Source organism: Cinclus cinclus, chromosome 12, assembly GCF_963662255.1.
Source record: "Cinclus cinclus chromosome 12, bCinCin1.1, whole genome shotgun sequence".
Classification (NCBI taxonomy): Eukaryota; Metazoa; Chordata; class Aves; order Passeriformes; family Cinclidae; genus Cinclus; species Cinclus cinclus.
The window spans coordinates 1029095-1041506 of NC_085057.1; the positions used below are offsets into that span (position 1 = coordinate 1029095).

At 54.5% G+C, this 12412-nt stretch overlaps 1 protein-coding gene across 1 annotated transcript in view; it reads right to left on the reverse strand.

Annotated features, from left to right (window-relative positions):
• GRM7 (glutamate metabotropic receptor 7) overlaps positions 1–12209 on the reverse strand; it is a 175018-nt gene extending 162809 nt beyond the window's left edge. The window contains exon 1 of the mRNA XM_062500728.1: positions 11700–12209. Coding sequence (XP_062356712.1) covers positions 11700–12209 — 510 coding nt within the window. The remainder of the gene's footprint in view (positions 1–11699) is intronic.
• Between the last annotated feature and the right edge of the window lie 203 nt (positions 12210–12412).

Consider the following 12412-nt stretch of genomic DNA (forward strand, 5'->3'; position numbering starts at 1 on the left):
GGCCTTGGGCACTGCCAGGGATCCAGGACACGCAGCACACACAGCACACACGTTCATTGCTAAAAAATTCCTTGTGGGAAAGCAGCAGAAGGCAAAGCAGAGCAGTACTTCCCAAGAAAGCATTGCCTGCAGTCTGTCCCATCGCTTGCTGCACAGAGGTGCCACAAATCAGCGAGTGTGCCCCGAGGAACTGGTGGGATTTGTGGGGTTTTTGATAAATTGCTCTTTTAATAAACTGCTTCCTAGTCTAGAGCAGGGATGCAACCCCTCAGCTGGTCCTGCAGTGTGCCCTTGCTGACACACAGCTGCTGTATTAGGGGTCAGAGGAGCCCCAGGTCCACTCCAAGGGTTGGATTCCATCCTGGAGGTCTTTTCCAACCTTAATGATTCCACGATTCCAAGGAGCTGCACACGGTGTTGAGCAGAGTCTGGAGCCAGGCTCAGCTGCTGACAACCAGGAAAGAGCCGTGGCACGCTTCAGTGTGAAGCTGAGGTGCACACCCAGAATCACCCCCTGTTTCCATGCCCACGTTGGTCAGAGCAGAGGCACAGCTGAGGAGGCACCACCAGAATTTGCTGCCAGATGGAGCAGCACAAGCTTGGCTGGGCTCGAGCAGGACACTTTACAGAGGAGTTCCCAGCCCCATTCCTTGGTGCTTTTGTGCTCAGAGTTATTTTATGCTCTTCTGAAATGCGAGGAGCTTCTTCCTGAGAAAATAAGCACAGAGGTGGGAGGCTTCTTTTTAACAATTTGATTCCCCAGAAAAATGTATTTTTCACAGGTGGGAAAAATTGTATTTAGGATTTATTTCATTTCTTCATGGATTTAATGCTCTTCACTGAAATATTCCTGAAGAAGGAAAGTGGCTTTTCCAGGGACTCCATTACCTCTGCTCTGCTCCTGTTTCACACTGAGCTCTTGGGGATCCTGGTGTGTCACAGGACTTGTGCAGCTGCCCTGGGACCTTCCATGGGGCTGGAAAAACCAGGCCATTCCTCATTTCCACATTCCCAGTTTAGCCAAACAAGAGCTAACGAGCTGTCACTCCCTCAGGGCTGCTGCCACCCTGGGCACTGCAGGCAGATGGAAAATTCATCTTTTTGTGTCAGCTTCCAAAATCCTGTGGAGTCCAAAATCCCTTCACCTGGGACACCAGCATTCTGCTGCAGGAGATGGAACAGGCAATGAGCTCCCAGTTCAGAGAATCCCAGGATCCCTGAGGCTGGAAAAGCTCTCCAGGTTCATCGGGTCCCAGCTGTGCCCCATCCCCACCTCACCCCCAGGAATTCCTTGGACACTCCAGGGATGAGCACTCCAAACCTCCCTGGGCACTTCCAGTTGTCCATTCCAGTTGTCCAAGGTTTGCTGGGGAATCAAAACATTTTTTCCTCCTTTGGAAATCCTCCATTGTAGCCATAGTAGACATACCTCAAAAAGATAATTTCCTTTGCAGCATCATCCATGGAAAGGGTTGGCATGGAAGGGATCTTAAGGATCATCCAGTTTCTCTGTACTGCTGTCAGATAGAAAAACTACAAGCCCACAAAAAGTCGTTTAATTAATTTTTATTGTCAATATAATTTCTGTGCATTCAAGCCCTGCCACAAAATTACCTGCTTTAAAAATCACTAAACCCTCTCTATTAGAGCTCGATTTTATTCCTGCAAAAATAACAACTTCCTGCCAAATCTGAGCTGACAGTTTGTCTTTATTTTTGTAGTTATTCCTGCCATTTTTTATTAAATGGAATTTGGCCTTGATCCTATCCATTAGGACTCGCTTTTGATGGGCTCCACATGGGAAACACCTCCAGGCACTCAGAGCTGTCCCTGCTGGGGGAGATGCTGTCTGTGCTCTTAGGAGCTGCCATTAAATCCCAGTGTTCAATGCCAGCCATCCATTAGATTTACCTGGATCTCATTATTTCAGCACCGAGCTGTGGGTAGCAAGAGGTGTTTCTAAAGCAGCAAATGCTGTCCCAGAGCACCAGGACATCCATGGGGACAAGGGCTCTCCTCTGGCACCTGCAGTCAGCCAAGCCAAGCTTCCTTTGGCCATGAAACGCTGGTTTCTAACACTGACTGATCCGTGCTTCTCCCAAAAATAAATTTGTATTTCAAGAGTTCTGACGTGCCACAACACGTACTCATAAATTTATTTTGGAAGTAGATTGGTGTGATGTCGATGGCCCCAGAAGCAGGGGGTGCTATGGGGTGCACAGAGGGGTCCCAGAGCCCCCCAAAGCTGCAGCTGATCTGAGATCTCACACCAAGTGTCACCAGCGCTGTACAAAGCCTGGCTCTCAGTCTGCTCTGGGTGCAGAAACACCACATGGCATTAAAAGGCTGAAGTTAATGACACGAAACAAATCTCCATTCTGCTGAATGCATAATTACCGGTGTTAAAATATTTATGGAATAAGAAATTTATTAGGAAATTAGTGGTGGATGGGATGGCTTTGCTGTACACAAATCCTAGAGTGGCAGGAGAGAAAACAAGTTTGCAAGGAACCAAAGCTGGGCATTTCCACCTGAGAGAACGTAGGGACACAGATCCCTCTGTCCTTGTCATCAAAGATACTGAAACTGGAAAATCTGTGGTTCTTCAAAGAAAGGCTATTGTGGAAGCAAACTTCTTGTGGGATTTTTGTTGGATTGGTTTTGAACACAAGTAGTCCAGACTGGTAATGCACCAGTGGGATGAGCCAGAATTTAAAATAATCTCTGGTCCCCAGAGCACTGGAAATGTGGACTGACACCTTGAGCTGGCTCAGGCAGGGCTGGAGTTCCACAGGTCCCACCACAGTGCATTCATCTCCAAACCTCTGCTTTTTGGATCCATCTTCGAGTATCAAAGGGAGAGCAAAAGTCTCGCTGTAGAAACATCCCTCTTGCATGTCCTGTTGCACTCAAGCCTCAAAGCCTGCTGTGCAAACAGAGCTGGAACAAACCAGGAAAACTGTCAGCAAAGAGGATAAAAGCTGAGTGTTAAGAGGAAAAACAACCAGTCTTTCTTGAAGGCTGTAGAACATCGCTCAGAAAAGTTTGCAGGAGAGCTTAGGCACGTGCCAGGACCAGCCTGGCTCCGCAGGTGCCATCCAGAGGGAAGGAATTGTTCCCTGGGAGGGTGGGCACAGCTCCCAGAGCAGCCGTGGCTGCCCCTGGATCCCTGGCAGTGCCAGGGAGGCAGGGGGATGGTACCAGGACTAAAGATGCCTTCAACTGTCCAGGGGAACGAGCCAGCTCCCTGCTGCCTCCCCACCAACCGCAGCCACTGCTGCAGCACCCGAAGGAAAGGCCGGAAGGTTGTGCAGAGACCGGGGAGCGCTCGCATCCTGCACAACCTCCCACCTGGTGCCCCGTTCGCTCCACGGGACACTGCCCCAGGGCCAGCTGGGGCTGCGTGCGGCACAGGAGCCCGTGGCAGCTGTGGAAGCACCTGCAGGGATCAGCAGTGCCCGGCACAGCAGCGCTGCTGCAACTCACCTGGGGCCGGGGAGCTGGGCAGGGTGGCTGCTGCAGCTCGCCCTGAAAGCCCCTGTGGCACATTCCCAGGGCGTTTAGGGCTCCTGAGGGCTGCAGGAGTCCCTGGCAGAGCCCAGGGCTCTGGAGCAGTGCTGGGCTCTTGGCGCATCCCTCTGGCAGCCACGGGAAGGAGCCGGCACTGCCAGGAGCTGAGAGCTGGGCTTGTGTCAGCCCACCTGAGGGGAACCTGGATCACGGCCATTTGTCAGGACAGCTCCAGCTCGAGGTTTTGGCTTTGTCAGCAGTTGTTTTACCCGCCAGTGAGGAGCTACAACAGCTGTAAAGGTGTGAGAGCAAGATCTGAGGGAGAGCTGCGGCGGCGGGGCAGCTCCAGGATCACACCCAGGCAGCCCCAGATTCCCTGGCTTGTGACCTGGCAGCAGCACAGCAGCTCCAGCAGGACACTGCCCCGGGCTGAGGCAGATGCCAGCTACCTGGGCTGTGCCCTCCCTGCCACTGCAGGCACCCCTGGCCGTGGATACAGCTCTGCTGCTGGGCCAGGAGAGCTGCTCCTGCACAGCATCCTCCTCCCAGCAGCCTGCAAAGCCACACTCCAACCTCTCCATGTTCTTCCCTGTTTTCCACTGCAGTTTCAGCCTCTCCTCCTTTCGCTGTCTCCCCACACAGGAGCAGCCAAGCCCAAACACAGCCTGTTGCTGGTGCTGCTAAAGCCTCTGAGGTGGCTCAGTACTCCTTAACCACATCTTTTCTGTATTTATCACCCACGATTGATAGTTCTGAGCCCTAGAATCCTCTTAATGTAAGACATGCAGGATCAAAAAGCCAAACAGGCAGGTGAAGGGCTCACACAGGGACATGGAGGTGCTCCATCCTCTCCTCACCCAGCACAGCTCTCCCCTTCCCAGCCCAAGCCCTGAGCCAGACCTTAAAGAAACAGCTCACAGCATAAGTATATACAACAATAACATTTCTCTCTATATTATGTATAGAGAATATTTCTATCTATCTATAAAAACACCCACATACACAGCCATGCTCAGGGACATTAAGCAGAACCATCATCAGGATGAAATCCTGTGACCTGTGACTGCTCCAAACCTCTCTTCCACCCCCACAGCTCAGGCCATCCTTTTCCCAAAAGCCCAGACCAAAATAGAGCTGTTGGATGTGCCCTGAATGTGCAAACATTGGACCTGCACCACCTCAGGCAGCGAGGGCATTGGCAAGGGGAGGTCTCCAGCTTCCTCCTCTTCCCAGTGTCCATCAGAGGCCAGGCAGCCCAAGCCCTTCACTGACCCCAAGGCACAGAGAAGTGATCTCCAGTCAGAAGCACGTCCCAGGGCTTTGGGAGCATTTGCCAAGCTCATTTAGAAGGGCTGGGAAGGGAGGAACCCTTCGGGCAGCATCACCCAACAGCTGAGGGATAAGAGAATGCCCAGCGCTCACACAGCATCTTAATGCTCTCCAGATCCCAAACGGCACAGCACAAGAGTCCTCAGCACCACAGCCTCAGCCACAGGCACCTGGGGCTGGCCTCTGCCAGCCAGGGGCACTTTGTCCCTGCAGAAGGGCTGGGATCCCTGTGGGAAGCTCAGGTGTGCCCAGGTGCCCCATCCTGCACCTGACACCAGCTCTGCTGTGAAAGGTTTGCTCCAAAACACAGCCCGTGGAGCTGGACAGCACCCACTGCACCCCACCCTGCATCCCCTGAGCTGCCAAAGGACGGGGCACACCCAGCCCACGGCGGCCCTGGGGACACCAAAGAGCTCCAGCCCACCCTGACACCAAGGACCTGCCGAGTCTGCTCCTGGTGCAGCCCCCAGGGCTGGGGAGCTCTGCAGGCTCTGAGGGCTGGGCTCTCTCCAGCCAGGGGAGGCACAAGGGGATGACCCAGGAGGGAGCTGTGGCCTCAGGTGGGACAGGGCCACCACCTTTTCCTGCTCCAGAGAAGCAGCAGGATTTATTCCATTAAATATTCCATTAAATGGGTGATGGTTCACAAGAACTGCACTGCCTTCAGCAGAAGGGCTTGGGACAAGCTCGTGAATCATCAGTAACGAGCAAAGCTCTGGAAATCCTTGTTCTCCTGTAGAGTTCTCTCTGCCTGGGTGCCCTCTCACCACACTAATGACCTGGCTATATTGGATTCCATGCTCTCCAAACAGCCTTAATTACATGCTTCGTATCTCCCAGTATTATGATAAAATTCATCATAGTCCAGTGTCTGGGACAGTCAGCATTGTCACTCATTGAGATTAATTTGAATACGACTATAAATAGAAATAACAACGTCTGATCTTATGAAACAGAGACCATTGTGCTGGATGGCTTTAATGCCTCCAAGCAAAACTCATTTAATAGAATAAAATATGGAACAGAGTACATGTAGTTTTGTAGTATTACTGTTATGAGATTCCAAAGCAGATCAATAATTCTTTCATAAAAATTAATGCCTTGAAATGATCCCTCCATTTGTCATTCCAGAGAGGTCACCTTACTTTGTTTCAAAGAGTAAATTGGGAATTGCACAAGTGAACTCGCTGAAAATCTGCTCTGCACCCCATGTGCCAGCCCCAGCTCTCCCTGAATCCTCTCTCTGCCCATCATCCCTCCCTGCTCCTCTCCATGGATGAGCATCCCTCTCCTGGCAGAACCACCCTCCTTCCAAATGACCCTTTGCAGTCCCTTCTGCCTCAAGAGAGACACTTGAAAACAGATTAAGAGCCAAGATTATTGCTCAAATTGAATTTTGCCTTGTCAAGAAAATGAATTTTACCTCCAAAACACAGCGTTCCAGAAAAATACAATCACAGTACCTCCAGCCTCTCATTAGTGACTCCCCATGTGGAATTCTCAAAGTGAGGATTTTCGGGGCCTTTTATTTTTACAGGGAAAATCAGATTCCACATCTCGCTGGTGCAGCCTCACAGCTGAGGCACAGCACATCATGGCTCAGGGTGCTGACACACATCAGGGCTTCACTAACAACAAGGACAAATATTGAGAGGCTGCTGAAATGAAATCTCATTCAGGAACAAAGAAACCCCAAACTTTTCTTTGTCTTTTCCTTCTTCTTTTTTTTTTTTTTTTGAGAGGAGGCAAAGAATTAAAGATTGCTGTTTTCTATTTTCAGCTTTTTGTTCCATTCTCTATGTGAGAAACCAAAAAAAAATGTGGAGTTTCCTGAAATACCTTTTCTAAAATGAAACATTACTCCATTGCTTAAAAAGTATAGTCCTGTTTGAAGTGAGGAGAGGAAAATGCAGCAATCAGGTCAGGACTTCACAGTAAATTAGCATCCAGAGAAAAGTCCTGCTGAAATGTGGGAGTTTTCTTCCCAAGCCCCAGTGAGAGCTCAGGTACATTCCAGCAATTAAACCTCCCCAGCATCTCAGCAGGGCAAGGGGGGCAGGAGGGGCTCAAAGCTGGGTTTGGAATGGAAATTAGATCCCATGGAATGGGCCTACATCCCACATTCCTGCAAGAAACTCAACTGAGAGAGGAAGGAACAAGCAGCTTGCAGACTTTTCCTGGGAATTAAAAGGAGTTTCTAGAAAAGGATCAGATCAGCAGCGTGGAACTCATCAGAAACCAAACATGTCCATGGGATCTGTTGGAACCATGGGATCACACGTGGTTCTGTGCATTCTCACACAGCCCTGCCCTTCCTCCCTGTGCCCGAGGAGCATTCCTGGCAGGAGCAGGCTCCAGTGCTCCCCTCATTCCCTGGAGCAGTTGAGCCCCATCCCATGGATCCCACCCCATCCCATGGATCCCACCCCATCCCATGGATCCCATCCCATCCCAGTCCCCAATCCCCAGTTCCCATCCCCAATCCCCAGTTCCCATCCCCAATCCCCAGTCCCCAATCCCATCCTGACAGCCTCCCCCAGAGAGCCTGCCAAAGCCGTGTGTGTCTTGCAAGAAAAGAGCAGCATCCAGCTCAGAGCTGCACTTTTGAGCTCCCTTCCTTTCCAAATAATCTCATTTTTGTGATTACTGTGTCTGGAGCAGAAGGCAGGACTGTAACTGTCATCGTTCTCCTTCGGCAGGAAGGAAAGGCAGCCAACACCCCCAGGGAGATCCGGGATGTTCCAATTCACACTCCCAACCTCCCTGCACTCCCTTAGCCCACTTGGCTGCAAAGTTCCCTGGAGGGGCTCAGGAACAGCCCCACAAGCACCACCCCTGATAAAATTCCACAGGGATTTAGAAAAACCAAAATTATTCTTGATTGACTCTTTCAAACTGCATCTGTGGAGGACACAAACCTGAAGCAGTCATTTGTTTTTTACTAAAGCCTGTCATGAGAAGTCTGTAGTTCTAAAGAAACACAAAAATAAGTTTTGCAGCATTAAAAAAGAAGTCAGGGTGCTGATATTCCACAGATTGCAAGGTTCTACTCCCAGAAAATATGAAACACCCTGGCAATGGTTTTATCATGGCGTTCCATTTGCAGGGAAAGCTACAACCCTGCAAAGGAGCAGCATTTTCTCCAAAGCAAAACCAGCAGCCTCAAAACACCCTGCCTGAACTCCCCGGTGCATTTGGAAGCAGCTTTCCAAATTATTTTGGTGTTATTTTTAGGAGAGATATTTAATTTATGACCAAGCTGCTATTTACTGGTGTGCACTGATAGAATTGTGTTGTAAAGAAGTCCCTGCCTTTGACACACTTGAATATTGGTGCGGGGCCATCCCCACGCTCCAGCAGCCCCAGGATGATCCCTCCTGGAGCACTGATGGAGTGCTGCAGCACAGGCAGGCCCTGGGCTGGCACTCACCTGCCCTGAGCTGGCACTCACCTGCCCTGGGCTGGCACACACCTGCCCTGCTCCCCAAATTCCTTCCCAGTGGGATGGGACACAGCCCCAAGGGATGCAGTCACACAGGGCTGTGTCACTGTCCCTCCTGCCAGGGTACTCATGCTGCTGGATGGGGTGAAGGGAAAGGACAGAGATGGAAAATAAAGAATCCAGCCCGAGGCACCTCCCTGGGGCCTCAACCCCTTCTCGGGCAGGCCATGGCCAAGCTGGAGAAGCTCTCGTGCACTCAGAGCTCCAGCCCTGCTCAGCTGGGCTCTGCCCTGCTCCTGACCAGGCACTGGGGGTGCTCCTCACCCACTCTAACCCCAGTAGCTCCAGCAGGTCCCAGGAGCCCTTGGCAGAGGCAGTCACCGAATCCAGGGGTGCAGCCTCCCCTCCCTCAGCCCCTGAGCTTGCACAGGGCACTTCTATCTCTCCTCAGTTCATTCTGGATTCCTCCTAGATGGGGCCTGAAGAGGCACCCTGCCCCACTGGCAGTTCTGTGCCACCCACACGTGCTGTGGGACCCAGCAGGAGCAGCGAGCACCCCAAAGTCTCAGCCTGGCTCCATCAGCACCAGCCCTTCAGCTGGAGAATGGGAGAGGCAGGGTTACAGCTCCCCTGGGCTCTAGCAGGACTCCTGGAGGAGCCCTCCCACCCCAACTATTCCTTTATCCAAGGAGCAACTCAGGGGTAAGTGAGGGGAGAGGTACAGAGGCAGGGGAGGGACTCTGATCACACAGCAAAAACCCCCAAGTGTCGTGGAGATCCCTCCCATCATTTTCTCACTCCAGGAAAGCTCCTACAAGACTTCCAGCAGTAATTGCACGGATGAATTCCAGCCAGAGATGCCTCTCCCTGCTGATCCACCTGTCGGCTGTAGCTGGGGATGCTCCCAGCCCTGGGAGCTGCCCTGGGAGCGGGCGAGCTGCAGGCAGAGATAACAGAGCCCCCCATGCAGAGAGGAAGATGAACAGCCCGCATGGATGTGGCCCCTCCTGGGGAGGAAGAGCCTGAAGCAGCAGCAGCTGCCTGAGAAGCCCTGCTGTGATCTGGATGGCTTCTATATACCTATAGATGTATATTTACACGGATTTTTCTCCCTACATTAAGGCACAGCACAAACACTTCTCTTCCAAGATGCTGTCAGAGAAGCAGAAACTCCAGTAAGATTTCTTTGCAGGGGCCTCCACGGAGCTTTTAGCTCTCAGATGTGAGGGAAAAGCCAGCTTGAGCATGCAGGTAAGCGTTCAAGAGCCATCCACCCACCCCTCACCCACTGCCCCCGGCAGCAAAACCCACAGTGACCTCTGGGAAAGAAGCTGGCTGCCACACTCAGGAATTTCAGGGAGTTCTGAGGTTAACAAGATATTTTGTGATTGGTACTTGATTTTCATCTTTCCAGTAACTTAGAGCTTCTCACCCACCCACACACAATGACACTTAGTCGTCGAACAGGTCCAGTTCTCCTCCTAAAATAGTTCTTCTCTATTTCTCTTTGGCTGAGCACGTTCTGAGCTGCGTTTTGAAGGAGGAGAGGACAATAAGGAATAGTTTTACGGCACGGAAGATCTGCTTCAAGGCAGCTCATCCAAGCTGCAAAATATATATTCAGTAAAATCCCTCAGTATGGGCTAGCTCCAGCTTTCTGGATGATTTGGTTAAACTGCAGTTTTGAACAGATGCTTAGTCACAATGCATTAAAGTATTTAGTCTATATAAATATCTCTACATGGAGAAACTGTCCAAATATCTTATTTTCTGCAAACTCCACTACGTAATGCATCACCAAAGACTCTGCGGCTATTGTGGCATAATCCAAAAGGCTCCTGGTGCCTCGGTTTCCCTTCTGAGCTGGATCCCGGACTTGCTGTGGGATGAGGAGTGGAAGAGCTGCCTCATTCCATCCTCCTGGCTGGGGGCAGCTGCTGAGCCCGTACCTGAGCACAACTTCAGCACGGCTCAGGTCCCTGCGTGCTGCTGGGCTCACGGAGAGCCGGCAGCTCATCGGAGGATGGAGAGGGACGGAACGGGGCACGGAGCGGTGCCGAACGCGGAGCTGCACGGCGCAGCCACACAAACCGTGGGAGATTCTCAGCACAGCGCTGAATCCGGGAGCGATGCGCTCGAATCTGCCAGGAGGGGAGAGGAGCAAGGCAAAGCAGCAGCTCGCTGGTGTTGTTTCGATGCCCTGGCCGGGCAGAGCAGAGGGCAGCGAGGAGCGAGGGCGGCATCGCCCCGCTCGCCTCGGATGCAGCGGCCGGAGATGGCCCCGGCAGCCAGATGGGAATGAGGCGGCTCGGCGGCTGCTGACAGCACCGAGTGCGTTTGCCGTGAAAACCTCACAAGTTTCCAGCTGGGAAAAGCGGGGGATCTCTCCGCCCGCTGCACAAAAATAAAAAAAAAAAAAAAAAATCCCTCCACCACCTTCCGCATGCGAAGGCGTAGGACAGGGAGCAAAGAACTCCGCGGCTCACGATGCATCTGGTGGCGCTTCTGTCACTGTCACCGCGCCCGCGACCGCCGCCGAGGAGCGCCCGGCGCTCGCTGCGGGGCCCGGCGGCTGCAGCAGCGCCCCGGGGAGACATCGCAGCCCCGGGGGGATCCAAGCCCGGCCAGACGGCCTCGCACGGCCCTGGGGCAGCAGCATGAGCGGGGTGACAATGTCCGTGCCCCGACACCCAGCGAGGCGCAGCGCTCGGGGGAGAGGCGAGCAGGGGGAGCACGGGCAGCGCTGCAGCGCATCGCCCCCGCGCGCACACACACACACACACACACACACACACACACACACGCGGCTCTCTAATCTAATCCTCCGGCTCTGCTCATCCCTCGCTCCTCCCGGAGCCTGCCGCGGCGCTCCCGGGCTGCAGCCGCCCCCGCTGCCCCCGCTCCGGCCGGCCGGGCTCGGGAGGGAGCCGGGACCCGACCCGGACAGGCAGTGGGGCTGCCCCGCACAGCCCCGGCTCCGCTGGAGAAAGCCCCTCCTGACCCTGTCCCGACCCTATCTCGGCCTCCCCCGCGATCCCCGGGCCGGGGTGGCTGCGGCCCCGCCAGCCCTGCCCTCCCCGCCGGGCTTCCGTGCTCGGAGCGCTCCCGGCCGTGCCCCGCGGGGATGCCGTGCGCCCGCATCCATCCCCGCCGAGCCACGGCTCGCTCCAACGCAAACCCAGCGCAACCAGCGCCTCTTCTCTTCCTCTTTTTTTTTTTTTTTTTTTTTTTTTTATTTTTTTCCTCCTTTCCCTCAGGCATTGCTTCGTGCAACTGGGGCGATAAATCCAGAAAGCGCCACGCACCGTGAAGAAGGGAGACGGGGAGGGGAAGCAGCTGCTCCGGAGGGAGGCGGATGGAGCACCTGGAAGGGCACGGGGGGAGCCGGGAGCGGCGGAGCCCCGCGGCACGGCCCTACCTGGAACAGCCGGAGGATGTTGGCCACCATAATGGACACGGAACTTCCCGACGCCCCTATCACTCCAACTACTTTCTCCGGCTTGACGAAGACGGGCGGCTCGCCGTTGGTGCACCTCACGTCGGAGGTGTCCTTCTGGATGAGCGCCTGGACGAAGGTGAGGGACTGCTCCAGCGCGTAGGTGTCCCGGGAGCAGGTGTCCAGGATGCGGGCGCCCAGCGTCACGTTGGGCAGCAGGTCCGGGTCGCTGTTGATCTGGTCCAAGGCGTAGAGCATCGCCTCCAGCCTGTGGATGCCGTTCTCCTTCTTGATGTCCCCGCAGGGGGAGCCCGGCGGGCCCTTGGCGTGCACGGGGAAGAGGCCGCCCAGGGTGATGTCCCCCTCCAGCCGGATGGAGTGGGGCGCGTACATCTCCTGCCCGCGGGCCGCCTCCCCGAGCAGCAGCTCCAGCAGGCAGCAGGGCAGCTCCAGCAGCGCCAGCAGCCGCAGCACCCTGCCCGGCCGGCCCATGGTGATGCCGCCGCCGCCCCCGAGCGCTGCCCCGCGCTCCCCCGGGGGCCGGGCCGGCCGGGATGGCCGGGGGTGGGCTGCGGGTTCGGCCGCTGCCGCCTGCCCTGCCCTGCCCGCCGCGCTCCGGCACCGGCACTGGGGAGAGCGGAGCGCCGCTGCCGCTTTAAACAGCCCGGACCGCCCGCCCCCCGCCCCGCCCGCAG